At 47.2% G+C, this 15,212-nt stretch overlaps 1 protein-coding gene across 2 annotated transcripts in view; it reads left to right on the top strand.

The window, feature by feature from the left end:
* LOC311328866 (CCR4-NOT transcription complex subunit 2-like) overlaps positions 1-15,212 on the top strand; it is a 30,209-nt gene continuing 14,997 nt past the window's right edge. For both annotated transcript variants that reach the window (XM_084462769.1, XM_084462768.1), the window contains exons 1-4: positions 1-42; positions 6,669-6,791; positions 8,815-8,887; positions 15,175-15,212. The exon at positions 15,175-15,212 is cut by the window's right edge and continues 104 nt beyond it. In XM_084462769.1, the coding sequence (XP_084318895.1) occupies positions 6,681-6,791; positions 8,815-8,887; positions 15,175-15,212 (222 nt within the window). In that variant the 5' untranslated portion in view covers positions 1-42; positions 6,669-6,680. The remainder of the gene's footprint in view (positions 43-6,668; positions 6,792-8,814; positions 8,888-15,174) is intronic.

Raw genomic sequence — 15,212 nt, 5'->3', positions numbered from 1 at the left:
GCCAGCCATCTTGGATCTGCACGGAGAAGAGAAATTAATGCGGTGAGTTCTTCCCTTGTTTTTTCCTTAAACAATATCCCGGTTGGTCTACCGGGGAACTATTGCATGTTGAATTGTAGCTTCTAAGGTATCCAACGATGCCGGTGGGGAATAACTAGACAGGGTTAGGGTTAGGTGAGACAGGGAGGCTGAGAGAGGCTGAGAGGGAAGAGAGGCTGGGGACGGAGGGAGCTGGGTTAGGGTTAGCAGGCCCAGCTCTCTGAACACAGAGGCTAACATGGCTAACCCTCTCCCTAGCTGGGGGTCTGTTGAGCTGGCCAGCCATGTGGATATCCTTATCTAATGGTCATTTAACCTTTCTAACAGGAACCGTGTGAACACGAGGATGTGGGTTAGGGTTAGGGTTAGGGTTAGGGTGGGTTAGGGTTGGGTTAGGGTGATGAACCACCGGGCTAATGGAGCTAGCTAGTGCTAACGCTATGATCTCATGACAGGTTAGCCAGCTAGTGCTTGCTAGCGAAAACTAGCAACTTTGTAACATTGTGCTAGCTAGCTAAGTAATGTAGCTAGTGTTAGCAAGCTAACGTTAGCTTGTGCTAGTTTCTAGAATTAATGCTAGCATTGCGCTAGCTACCTATTAACCCTAACCCTGCAGTTGGCTTGCTAGCTAGATAACCTACATATCATTTATATGGTTGAATACAGTGGGCTTGCTAGCTAGCTAACCTACATATCATTTATATGGTTGGATACAGTGGGCTTGCTAGCTAGCTAACCTACATATCATTTATATGGTTAGATACAGTGGGCTTGCTAGCTAGCTAACCTACATATCATTTATATGGTTAGATACAGTGGGCTTGCTAGCTAGCTAACCTACATATCATTTATATGGTTAGATACAGTGGGCTTGCTAGCTAGATAACCTACATATCATTTATATGGTTAGATACAGTGGGCTTGCTAGCTAGATAATCTACATATCATTTATATGGTTGGATACAGTGGGCTTGCTAGCTAGCTAACCTACATATCATTTATATGGTTAGATACAGTTGGCTTGCTAGCTAGATAACCTACATATCATTTATATGGTTAGATACAGTTGGCTTGCTAGCTAGATAACCTACATATCATTTATATGGTTAGATACAGTGGGCTTGCTAGCTAGCTAACCTACATATCATTTATATGGTTAGATACAGTGGGCTTGCTAGCTAGCTAACCTACATATCATTTATATGGTTGGATACAGTGGGCTTGCTAGCTAGCTAACCTACATATCATTTATATGGTTAGATACAGTGGGCTTGCTAGCTAGATAACCTACATATCATTTATATGGTTGGATACAGTGGGCTTGCTAGCTAGCTAACCTACATATCATTTATATGGTTAGATACAGTGGGCTTGCTAGCTAGCTAACCTACATATCATTTATATGGTTGGATACAGTAGGCTTGCTAGCTAGCTAACCTACATATCATTTATATGGTTAGATACAGTGGGCTTGCTAGCTAGCTAACCTACATATCATTTATATGGTTAGATACAGTGGGCTTGCTAGCTAGCTAACCTACATATCATTTATATGGTTAGATTCAGTGGGCTTGCTAGCTAGCTAACCTACATATCATTTATATGGTTAGATACAGTTGGCTTGCTAGCTAGATAACCTACATATCATTTATATGGTTAGATACAGTTGGCTTGCTAGCTAGATAACCTACATATCATTTATATGGTTAGATACAGTGGGCTTGCTAGCTAGCTAACCTACATATCATTTATATGGTTAGATACAGTTGGCTTGCTAGCTAGATAACCTACATATCATTTATATGGTTAGATACAGTGGGCTTGCTAGCTAGCTAACCTACATATCATTTATATGGTTGGATACAGTGGGCTTGCTAGCTAGATAACCTACATATCATTTATATGGTTAGATACAGTGGGCTTGCTAGCTAGCTAACCTACATATCATTTATATGGTTAGATACAGTGGGCTTGCTAGCTAGCTAACCTACATATCATTTATATGGTTGAATACAGTGGGCTTGCTAGCTAGCTAACCTACATATCATTTATATGGTTAGATACAGTGGGCTTGCTAGCTAGCTAACCTACATATCATTTATATGGTTAGATACAGTGGGCTTGCTAGCTAGCTAACCTACATATCATTTATATGGTTGGATACAGTGGGCTTGCTAGCTAGCTAACCTACATATCATTTATATGGTTGGATACAGTGGGCTTGCTAGCTAGATAACCTACATATCATTTATATGGTTGAATACAGTGGGCTTGCTAGCTAGCTAACCTACATATCATTTATATGGTTAGATACAGTGGGCTTGCTAGCTAGCTAACCTACATATAATGTATATGGTTAGATACAGTGGGGTTGCTATCTAGCTAACCTACATATCATTTATATGGTTGGATACAGTGGGCTTGCTAGCTAGCTAACCTACATATCATTTATATGGTTGGATGCAGTGGGCTTGCTAGCTAGATAACCTACATATCATTTATATGGTTGAATACAGTGGGCTTGCTAGCTAGCTAACCTACATATCATTTATATGGTTAGATACAGTGGGCTTGCTAGCTAGCTAACCTACATATCATTTATATGGTTAGATACAGTGGGCTTGCTAGCTAGCTAACCTACATATCATTTATATGGTTAGATACAGTTGGCTTGCTAGCTAGCTAACCTACATATCATTTATATGGTTAGATACAGTTGGCTTGCTAGCTAGCTAACCTACATATCATTTATATGGTTAGATACAGTGGGCTTGTTAGCTAGCTAACCTACATATCATTTATATGGTTAGATACAGTTGGCTTGCTAGCTAGCTAACCTACATATCATTTATATGGTTAGATACAGTGGGCTTGCTAGCTAGCTAACCTACATATCATTTATATGGTTAGATACAGTGGGCTTGCTAGCTAGCTAACCTACATATCATTTATATGGTTGGATACAGTGGGCTTGCTAGCTAGCTAACCTACATATCATTTATATGGTTGGATACAGTGGGCTTGCTAGCTAGCTAACCTACATATCATTTATATGGTTGGATACAGCTGGCTTGCTAGCTAGCTAACCTACATATCATTTATATGGTTGGATACAGTTGGCTTGCTAGCTAGCTAACCTACATATCATTTATATGGTTAGATACAGTGGGCTTGCTAGCTAGCTAACCTACATATCATTTATATGGTTAGATACAGTTGGCTTGCTAGCTAGATAACCTACATATCATTTATATGGTTAGATACAGTGGGCTTGCTAGCTAGCTAACCTACATATCATTTATATGGTTGGATACAGTGGGCTTGCTAGCTAGATAACCTACATATCATTTATATGGTTAGATACAGTGGGCTTGCTAGCTAGCTAACCTACATATCATTTATATGGTTAGATACAGTGGGCTTGCTAGCTAGCTAACCTACATATCATTTATATGGTTAGATACAGTGGGCTTGCTAGCTAGCTAACCTACATATCATTTTGGTTTGGAAAAGCGAGTGGAACTAGCGAGCTAGCTAGCTTGTATCCCTGTACACAACTAGCCGTGCTGCCAGAGTAGTGGGAACGCTAGTATTTATTTAGCTGGTGCTAGCTGAATTATTGTTTACATCAGTTGTGTATTCAGTGGCTTGCCAGCTAACTTCATGGTATCAGTGTTATTGAACACAACAGTGTGTATTCTAGCTTAAATGCGAACGTGTCTAGGGGCTAACGTTAGTTAGCTAGCTATACATACAGGGGCTGTAGAACAAATCCCATTGCTTGCTATCTAGCTAGCTCCCAAACTTTGAAATTGAAGTGCCAAGTAGGGACCTGTTATAATGAGAGAAGACCTGGCTATGTGTCTTACATAGAGTTGGTGTTTGTACCATATGTGGATATTTATGTATACCAGGGTCAGAGATGAGCTGTGACTTAGCAGCGATCAGTTTGGCTGCTTCAGCGAGTTACGTTCTGTACATGTACCTGTCTCTGAGTTACGTTCTCCCCTCCATCCCCCCCTCCATCCCCCCCTCCATCCTCCCCTCCATCCTCCCCTCCATCCCCCCCTCCATCCCCCCCTCCATCCTCCCCTCCATCCTCCCCTCCATCCCCCCCTCCATCCCCCCTCCATCCTCCCCTCCATCCCCCCCTCCATCCTCCCCTCCATCCCCCCCTCCATCCTCAGCGAGTTACGTTCTGTACATGTACCTGTCTCCACTCGGGTCTGTGCTGGTACCTGTCTCCCCTCGGGTCTGTGCTGGTACCTGTCTCCACTCGGGTCTGTGCTGGTACCTGTCTCCACTCGGGTCTGTGCTGGTACCTGTCTCCCCTCGGGTCTGTGCTGGTACCTGTCTCCCCTCGGGTCTGTGCTGGTACCTGTCTCCCCTCGGGTCTGTGCTGGTACCTGTCTCCACTCGGGTCTGTGCTGGTACCTGTCTCCCCTCGGGTCTGTGCTGGTACCTGTCTCCCCTCGGGTCTGTGCTGGTACCTGTCTCCACTCGGGTCTGTGCTGGTACCTGTCTCCACTCGGGTCTGTGCTGGTAGACTACAGGGTCTCATGATAGATTCTCTATTAATCACACGAGTTTCCCAGAGAGTGGAGTGGTTATTGATCCCAGTGGATATGGATTGGAGCTCAACAGGGTGTCTCTAGTTTGGTGTGTGTGTGTGTGTGTGTGTGTGTGTGTGTGTGTTTGCTTGTCTGTATGTGTGTGTTGTGTCTCTGTCTGTGTCTGTGTGTGTGTGTGTGTGTGTTGTGTCTCTGTCTGTGTGTGTGTGTGTGTGTGTGTGTGTGTATGTGTGTGTGTGTATGTGTGTGTGTGTGTGTGTGTTTGAGGGAGGGAGGGCAGTGATAGTGTGCATTGGCAGGATGGTGTATGTGTGTGTGTGTGTTAGGGTTAGGGTTAGGGTTAGTAATCAGTGTGCATGGGCAGGATGGTGTATGTGTGTGTGTGTGTGTGTGTGTGTGTGTGTGTGTGTGTGTGTGTGGGTGTGTGTGTTTGAGGGAGGGAGGGCAGTGATAGTGTGCATTGGCAGGATGGTGTATGTGTGTGTGTGTGTTAGGGTTAGGGTTAGGGTTAGTAATCAGTGTGCATGGGCAGGATGGTGTATGTGTGTGTGTGTGTGTGTGTGTGTGTGTGTTAGGGTTAGTAATAATGTGCAGGGGCAGGGTTAGGGTTATCCTGTTATGGGCAGGATGGTGTATGTGTGTGTGTGTGTGTGTGTTAGGGTTAGGGTTAGTAATCAGTGTGCATGGGCAGGATGGTGTGTGTGTGTGTGTGTGTGTGTGTGTGTGTGTGTGTGTGTGCGCGTGTGCGTGTGCGTGTGCGTGTGCGTGCGTGCATGGGCAGGATGGTGTATGGACCCTGAATGGTGAAGGCGCTCCTGTAGTGGATGTGGTGAACGTCATATGATGGAGAGGGTTAGGGTTAACCCTGATGTTAGGGTTAACCCTGATGAGAGGGTTAGGGTTAGGGTTAACCCTGATTAGAGGGTTAGGGTTAACCCTGATGAGAGGGTTAGGGTTAACCCTGATGAGAGGGTTAGGGTTAGGGTTAACCCTGATTAGAGGGTTAGGGTTAACCCTGATGAGAGGGTTAGGGTTAACCCTGATGAGAGGGTTAGGGTTAGGGTTAACCCTGATTAGAGGGTGAGGGTTAACCCTGATGAGAGGGTTAGGGTTAACCCTGATGAGAGGGTTAGGGTTAACCCTGATGAGAGGGTTAGGGTTAACCCTGATGAGAGGGTTAGGGTTAACCCTGATGAGAGGGTTAGGGTTAACCCTGATGAGAGGGTTAGGGTTAACCCTGATGAGAAGGTTAGGGTTAGGGTTAACCCTGATGAGAGGGTTAGGGTTAACCCTAATGAGAGGGTTAGGGTTAACCCTGATGAGAGGGTTAGGGTTAACCCTGATGAGAGGGTTAGGGTTAGGGTTAACCCTGATGAGAGGGTTAGGGTTAGGGTTAACCCTGATGAGAGGGTTAGGGTTAGAGAGGGAAGAGGAGTGAATGGATGGACTGGTCGTATGATGGAGAGGGTTAGGGTTAACCCTGATGAGAGGGTTAGGGTTAACCCTGATGAGAGGGTTAGGGTTAGAGAGGGAAGAGGAGTGAATGGATGGACTGGTCGTATGATGGAGAGGGTTAGGTTTAACCCTGATGAGAGGGTTAGGGTTAACCCTGATGAGAGGGTTAGGGTTAGAGAGGGAAGAGGAGTGAATGGATGGACTGGTCGTATGATGGAGAGGGTTAGGGTTAACCCTGATGAGAGGGTTAGGGTTAGAGAGGGAAGAGGAGTGAATGGATGGACTGTATGGATCGAGGGCTGTGTGTGTTTAGTCCCTAGTTAAGGTGATCCTCTTTGTCTATCGGCAGGCAGCACGGTTCCCCCGATGTTGACCGACTGACTGACAAGGCTTTGTCAAATTTCCATTCCCATAATGCTTCACTCTGTTCAGGATCAACCTACCTTGCCAAGCATCGTGGCACAACTCTGATAGGACGCCCAGAAACCCTGCCCTGGCCGCCGGGAAGAGCAGCCAATCGGGAGAGGCTTCGGGCCCTGATTGACTGACCGACAGGTGATGCCAGACGATATAAACCCCTCCCCCTTTTCTCCCCCTCTGCAGGTGACATACAGCATGTTTAATCCTGCAAGAAAGAAGTTGTTAGATGGGGTCGAAAGTGACTACCCCGATGAGAGCATATACTACGGCCAGTCCTCCATGTTCCCCCACCGCTCAGAGAAAGACGTAAGTTTACATCCGGCATGTTCGAACCATCCCCCCCCCCCCCCCACCCTCCCACACACACACACACACACACCCACTGGACACTCCTTGCCATGGTGCTGAGCCAATCCCCAGAGGTCTGGGGCTTTTCTGTTCCTCCGTCTCTTCTGTCTGTCCGTGTGGAGAAAGCAGGGGCAGGCCTCTCACTCCCTCCTAACCCCCCTCTCAGTGTTGGGTGTCCAGGGTTAGGGTCAGGGTCAGGGTCAGGGTTAGGGTTAGCAGCAGAGGAGTAGCCTAGCTGAAGCAGGGAGAGGGAGGACGGATGTCTACCTGGTGACTAGGGATGGGTTCAAAAATCATTAATTTTTATTGATATTGATACCGTTATCGAGTCTGCTTAATGATCCGGGTCCTTATTGATCCCTATCGATACTTTTCTATGGGAAAAACGAGACGGACGGCAATACATGTTTAACAGAACTGGTTTTGCATTTATTGCTTTTTCGCCTCGTCTTTATCTTTCACTCTTGTGAAATGAAGCCAAGCACTTGACCGTTTTGCACGCTCTGCCATTTTCTCAACAATTAAACTTGTGAACAAGTGTGCAAGGCAATAAAATAACAGCGGTTGGCATGCAATTCAATTGAATTAAAAAACTTTATCAATCATATTTTTGTGCACCACGATCGGACAGGACGTATAATGTGGGTGACCAGACGTCACGATTGCCCGAGTCAAACCGGTTGTACCGAGAAATATCTGTAAACACTCATTTTCAGCATTCACTGCCAACGGTTTTAACCACAACCTAATGTGATGCTTGTTAACAGTGCTCACATGACATTTATCAAGTTAATATGATCTTTACGTCGGCATTCCTACCTACAAGACTAAAAGTGTAGCCGAGTGTGTGCAGACCAATATGTTGCTTGCTGGGAAGCTGTCCATGATGCTGAAACTGAAATACTTGTATCATTCTGAATGAAAATGTTTTTGGTGGTTTTGGTGCTTGAGAATTATATATGCCTACTTGTGCGCTTGCATGAACGTGCAGTAGCCTAGCCTACACTTTTGATTGTCCTGGTTAAAATGGTAACTCAGCTGTAGGCTCGATAGCAGACCCAATAAGCTCCAACCTTACTGATCACCGGGTCTTGAGTAATTTGGAACCGGGTCCTTTTGGACGCAGGTTTTGATCCCCATCCCTACTGGTGATTGGCTGCTGAAAGGGGGCGGGCTCTCCTGGAGAGCAGAGCAGGGTTAACCCTAACCCTAACCCTCTCCTGGAGAGCAGAGCAGGGTTAACCCTAACCCTCTCCTGGAGAGCAGAGCAGGGTTAACCCTAACCCTAACCCTCTCCTGGAGAGCAGAGCAGGGTTAACCCTAACCCTAACCCTCTCCTGGAGAGCAGAGCAGGGTTAACCCTAACCCTAACCCTCTCCTGGAGAGCAGAGCAGGACAGAGCAGGGCATTGAGGTCTCAGGTGTGTGAAGAGTTGAATAGAGAGTTGTCTGTTGTTGATGAAAGGTCCTGTCATAGCGCTACTCCACTGGCCGACGGAGTCATGTCTCACTGGCCATGGCCAGGGCTGGAGGTAGCCTGTACCAGGTCAGGCCCAACCAGGTCAGATGAGGGTTGATGTCCAGGCATGGCCTGGAGGTGGGCTAGGCTAGGGCATTCCTGAGCAAGCAGGCTGAGGTGATGGAATGTGGCACCAGGCCGTCCATAGGTCTGGCCAGGAGAAGGAGGGAGTGGCCAGCCTCTCTGTGTGTGTGTGTGTGTGTGTGTGTGTGTGTGTGTGTGTGTGTGTGTGTTAGGGCTGGGCTGGAACGGTAGTGGAGTGGACGTTGTACTTTACTTCAGTGTACTTTACTCTACCCTAACATTAGAGTGAAGAACAGTCTTCACACCTCAGCTGGAGCACATTAGCTGTCCTGACCTGCTGCAGTTTGTTAACCCTCATGAATAATGTGTGTGTGCGTGTATGCGTTTGTGTGCGTGTGTGTTTGTGTGCGTGTGTGCGCATGCTCCTGTTCTCTTCCAGATGCTGGCCTCTCCATCCCCTTCGTCATCAGGTCAACTATCGCAGCTCGGAGCCAGTTTATACGGCCCACAAAGTAAGTACACACACGCACACACACGCGCACACACACGCACGCTGTGACGATTCTGTCTCGCTCACCGCCCTACCCGACGTAGTTGGCTCCAAACCATCGCTCACCTTACCGTTTCCATCAATCATCTTTCACCCAATCCACGTAACCAATTCCAGTGGTTTACTTGGAGGCTCTTCCTTCTTCCCTAGGGGAGCGCGCGATGTTCAAAAAAACAAGGAAGTGGCTGGACCGTCTTTTGTTTGCTGAAAAAACATCCCCAATGCCGTGGAGGATTACAAAAAAAGAATATAGCTGCAAGCAGCAATGAACGGGGCCAAGCCATTACGCATCAAAGCCAACAAGCGAAACATGCCATAGCCACATTTGAGCTACCATTGAGCTACCATTGAGCTACCACTAGCCATTGATGTCAATGAAAATACAATGAAAGAGCAAGGGGGTGTTGTTGCACAAAAACACTTATATCACCATCATAATTTAATCTGACAATTTTGCATCCAATACGTAAGTTATAGAGCATGCCATGGCCTACCCATGCAAGCGATGAGCCCCATCCGGCCACAGGGAGCGCTACAGCAATTGATTATGTTTTAGCCATTTTTAAGCATTTTGGCTTGGCCACTCTGTGGCCAATTTACTTCTTATTTCTCAACCTACCTCAACATACGCTCTGGTACCATTGTACTAAGTTTCAGAAAAATCGGCCTAGCAGTTAGGCCTAAACCGGAAAAGATCTCTCTTGCGCCCCCATTGGGAATGACCAGTAATGCAGGGCTAGCCTCGGGTTATATGTGCGGACATGCTTGCAAAGTGTTGTCGTGTTCTGTACAACCCTTCAGAAATTATACCACTTTGTGAAAAGCTACGCCCTCTGCAATCTTCATTGGCTCATAGTTTCTGTTTTATTCAGCTTTTCAAAAATGTGCCGAGATGGAACTTTAGATATTGTTCCCTAGATTCTGTCTACCAAGCATGATGTGAATCGGTTAAACTTTCTAGGAGGAGATAGAAGTGTTTTTCAAAAAATGCAAAATAGAAGAAAATTAACATAACCGGAAGTTATAGGTTATTGAGCCAAATTTGTTAATTGTGAGGAGATACATATGTGGGCAAAGTCTCATGATTCTAGGTCAAATGGGATATGTCTGTCATATGCCTTTGAAAGCGTGATGGCTGGCTTTTCACAAAAAATGCTTATATCAACATCAAATTTTAATCTATTAATTTCGAGTCCAATGAGTAAGTTGTAGAACATTAGATGACCTACCCATATAACCAAAAGGAAACCCATTTGCCCACAGGGGGCGCCACAGCAATTGATTGCGTTTTAGCCACTTTTAAGCATTTTGTCTTTTTATAGCGCCAACCTGTGGCCAATCTGTACCGAGCGTGATGTGAATTGGTCAAACTTTCTAGGAGGAGATGGATTTTAAGCATTTTTCAAAAAATGCAAAATAGAAAATTAACATAACCAGAAGTTATAGGTTATTGAGGCAAATTTGTTAATTGTGAGGAGAGACATATGTGGGCAAAGTCTCATGACTCTAGGTCAAACGGGGCATGAGATATCTGTCATATTCCTTTGAAAGCGTGATGGTTGGCTTTTCACAAAAATGCTTATATCAACATCAAATTTTAATCTGATAATTTCGTGTCCAATGAGTAAATTGTAGAACATGAGATAACCTACCCATACAAGCAAAAGGAAACCCATTTGGCCACAGGGGGCGCCACAGCAATCGATTGCGTTTTAGCCACTTATAAGCATTTTGTCATCTTATAGCGCCAACCTGTGGCCAATCTGCTTCATATTTCTCAGCCTATTACAATGCTCTGGTAACATTGTACCAAGTTTCGGAATGGATGGAACTTTAGATATCGGTCCCTAGATTCTTTCTACCAAGCATGATGTGAATCGGTCAAACTTTCTAGGAGGAGATAGATTTTAAGCGTTTTTCCAAAAATGCAAAATTTCAGAAAATTTACATAACCGGAAGTTAGAGGTTCTTGAGGCAAATGTGTTAATCGCGAGGAGCGACACGTGTGCAAAGTTTCGTGACTACGTCAAGCGGGGCATAAGCTATGGCTGTTCAAAGTTCGCAATTTCAGTCGGCTGTTATTGCGCCCCTATTGGCCAATTGATGTGAGACTTGCTCCGTTGCCTCATCACATGATCCTTTACCATTGTGCACATTTTCATAAACAGCGACCAATCGGTTCTATAGGCTGCCATTGACTTCCATTGCGGAAAAATAATAATAGGAAAACCACCAATTACAATAGGGGCTTCGCACCTTCAGTGCTTGATTCAGCTACTGGATTACACACCTGAATAAACCGACAGTTACCGTGGGTGGTCTCATCCGAAAAGCCCCGTGATTCCTACGTTAGTTAGAGATTCCTACGTTAGTTAGAGGTTAAAGCCCCGTGCTTCCTACGTTAGTTAGAGATTCCTACGTTAGTTAGAGATTATTGACTGTAGCCTACCGACTGCTGGACTTACAGGGTGACAGTGACAGTCGTGAGTTAAGCCTTTCAGCTAAATTTTCTGCTGGTTTGTGATTTAAGTTGTTCAATTTCAAAGACTATGAACTGAGCCGAGGACTCGTAGTTTTCATTTTTTGTGCGGTTTTGCACTGTCGGAAAGGACTGATTTGTGATTCCCTAGCTGAACTCTGGAACTATGGACTATAATGGTATATGGACTATTTTTTGATATTGGTGTGATTTATCTTCGATTAATGATGACAACTTGTGTGAATGAATTGATTGCAATTTATATGTTGTTGAATTGCCTTGATTGAATATATTTAGATTTTGCTCCATATATATTATCTGTGCATGCTCTTTATTGCTTTATTGAATGCAACGCATTGGTATGGTGTGTTACTGAAATCTTGTGTGGTATATGGTTATTGGAAAAAAAATAATTTTAATATTAAGAATGGAAATATTGGTACCTGTTATGAGGGTTCATGAGAAGTCCATATAATATAATGTATAAAATAACTGATACATGCACCCTTTGTGAGGTTGACTGACCGTAGGGAATAAAAGGAACCTTAAATCTTAAATAATTGTCAGGCTTAGGCCTGATTCATAGTCGACGTAAACAACGCAAGCTACGTTGTGAACGCAAGCTCCAACATGACTCGAGAGCTTGCGTTCTGTGTTTTGTTTTGTGGAAACACGAGGAATTGCACTATTGCTTGCGTCAAGTGACAAATGCCTGACATGCATGACACACGCAAGGACGCAACGAGATCTTGCGTTGTCTTGCGAAGCTTGCGTTGCTTACGCTTATGTAGTTTGTGTCGACTATGAATCCGGCCTTAGTCTGACTGGCAACCACATGAATCTGGTCAAACCGTCACAACACACACACACAGACACACATCTGTCGCACATGAAAAAAGCATGTTACACTGGTCGAGGCCTGCGGCCTGTTGCCACGGCTACCTGGTTGGAAGAGGCCCCCGTAGCGACATCATCAGATCGTCCCCAGGCTTCTCTCACAGGAAGCAGCTGCACACCTGGGACAACTCACCCCACACAGGATGTAGAATAGAAAAGGATGGAAAATGAGTGAAGCGGGATGGAATAAAACAGCCATTACTATTTGTGCACTCTCCTGTTAGACATGTCTCTCTTGTGAAGTATCTAGCCCATGTTTACTGCTCTGTATATGTTCTTAGCCAATAGACAAACATTTTCCAGGAGCTTGCTCAATCGTCTCGTTGAGAGGGGTCAGGGAAGAATTTTTACAGCTCACTTATCTGGCCCCCAGGTGAAACCGTTTTTTTTGCTTCCCTCTGGAGTATGTAGGGGTGGGTCGTATGTCCACCCTCCCATTGCTCTCTGTAAAGCGCATTGTGTTGACTCTGTGTATGAAATGCGCTATACAAATAAAGTTTGATTTGATTTGAGCCATTGTCGTGGAAGTGTGGTTCTGATCAGGCCCGGCGGGAGGCAGAATAACAACAGTGCTCCATCAACGTCTTCCCTGTTCTGGGTTAGGGTTAGGAGGGTTAGGGTTAGGAGGGTTAGGGTTAGGAGGGTTAGGGTTAGGAGGGTTAGGGTTAGGAGGAATAACAACAGTGCTCCATCAACGTCTGTCCCTGTTCTGCTGCTCTCCGACTCACTCTCCTCTTCACCAAGTTCGCCCTCCTCTTCACCAAGTTCGCCCTCCTCTTCATCAAGTTTGCCCTCATCTCTGCTATCACTCTCCTTTCCATAAAGTTCTCTCTCTCCTCCTCTTCATCAAGTTGGCCCTCAAATTCTGCTGCTCCAGTTTCCACAGCCCTCTGCTGCTGCAGGTGATTCCTGCTCCATTCTGCCCACATCCCCCCCTCCATCCTCCCCTCCATCCTCCCCTCCATCCTCCTCTCCATCCTCCCCTCCATCCCCCCCTCCATCCCCCCCTCCATCCCCCCCTCCATCCCCCCCTCCATCCTCCCCTCCATCCTCCCCTCTATCCTCCCCTCCATCCTCCCCTCCATCCCCCCCTCCATCCCCCCCTCCATCCTCCCCTCCATCCTCCCCTCCATCCTCCCCTCCATCCTCCCCTCCATCCCCCCCTCCATCCCCCCTCCATCCTCCCCTCCATCCCCCCCTCCATCCTCCCCTCCATCCTCCCCTCCATCCTCCTCTCCATCCTCCCCTCCATCCCCCCCTCCATCCCCCCCTCCATCCCCCCCTCCATCCTCCCCTCCATCCTCCCCTCCATCCCCCCCTCCATCCTCCCCTCCATCCTCCCCTCCATCCCCCCCTCCACCCCCCCCTCCACCCCCCCCTCCATCCCCCCCTCCATCCCCCCCTCCATCCTCCCCTCCATCCTCCCTCCATCCCCCCTCCATCCCCCCCTCCATCCCCCCCTCCATCCTCCCCTCCATCCCCCCCACCATCCCCCCCTCCATCCCCCCCTCCATCCCCCCCTCCATCCCCCCCTCCATCCTCCCCTCCATCCCCCCCTCCATCCTCCCCTCCATCCTCCCCTCCATCCCCCCCTCCATCCCCCCCACCATCCCCCCCCTCCATCCCCCCCTCCATCCTCCCCTCCATCCTCCCCTCCATCCCCCCCTCTACCCCCCCCACCATCCCCCCCTCCATCCCCCCCTCCATCCCCCCCTCCATCCTCCCCTCCATCCCCCCCTCCATCCCCCCCACCATCCCCCCCACCATCCCCCCCTCCATCCCCCCCTCCATCCCCCCCCTCCATCCCCCCCCTCCATCCTCCCCTCCATCCCCCCCTCCATCCCCCCCTCTACCCCCCCCACCATCCCCCCCTCCATCCTCCCCTCCATCCTCCCCTCCATCCTCCCCTCCATCCTCCCCTCCATCCTCCCCTCCATCCCCCCCTCCATCCTCCCCTCCATCCTCCCCTCCATCCTCCCCTCCATCCCCCCCTCCATCCCCCCCTCCATCCCCCCCTCCATCCTCCCCTCCATCCCCCCCCTCCATCCCCCCCTCCATCCCCCTCTCCATCCTCCCCTCCATCCCCCCCTCCATCCTCCCCTCCATCCCCCTCTCCATCCCCCCCTCCATCCCCCCTCCATCCTCCCCTCCATCCCCCCCTCCATCCCCCCCTCCATCCTCCCCTCCACCCCCCCTCCATCCCCCTCTCCATCCCCCCCTCCATCCGCGGAGCCACTCTGACTCGTGAAAAACGAGGTTCATTTTGGGTACGATTCCAAGGCCTGTGTCTTTTCAAGTGCACGGCGTCTGAATTGTGCACCACTAGGTTTGGACCGTTTCATTGGGGTGTTGTTTTCTCACACAGTTTCTCTCTTTTTTCAGTTGAATTATTTTCTGCAATTTGTGGTTGTTTTCTTCATTAACCGGTGACCAGTGCTAGGGTTAGCCTTGTATTCCAAGCGCATGTGCCGCCCCTGGTTCTGGTGAGCTGACGTGCAGATGAAAGCCAGAGGGGATCATGGGAAATATGTGGAACATGAACTTTTCAGGCTTATTATGCGTCTCAATGTCAATGTAATTTTATTTATATAGCACCATTCATACAAATCAATGTAGCCCATAGTGCTTTACATAAAAGGATATGGATAAAAACATAAAATATAAACACAGTGACAACAGATTTAAAAGAAACAATTAAAGTAAAAGCATTACAAATTAAGAGTGTAAAATAGAATTAAAAAAAACGATAACAGTGCAAATTAAGAACACTGAAGATATTAAAACAAGCAAAGCTACGTGGTAAGTGGTGTTAAAGAGGTATGTTTTAAGATCTCGCTTAAAAATCTAATCTCTGCGCATCTGCGTTTCCCAAGGTGCACTAGGCTTCCCGATGAGGAGCATGAACAACACC

This window comes from Borostomias antarcticus (assembly GCF_949987555.1).
Source record: "Borostomias antarcticus genome assembly, contig: scaffold_133, whole genome shotgun sequence".
Taxonomy (NCBI): domain Eukaryota; kingdom Metazoa; phylum Chordata; class Actinopteri; order Stomiiformes; family Stomiidae; genus Borostomias; species Borostomias antarcticus.
The sequence above is the reverse complement of the archived record's forward strand: the minus strand, read 5'-3'. Positions and strand labels throughout refer to the sequence as shown.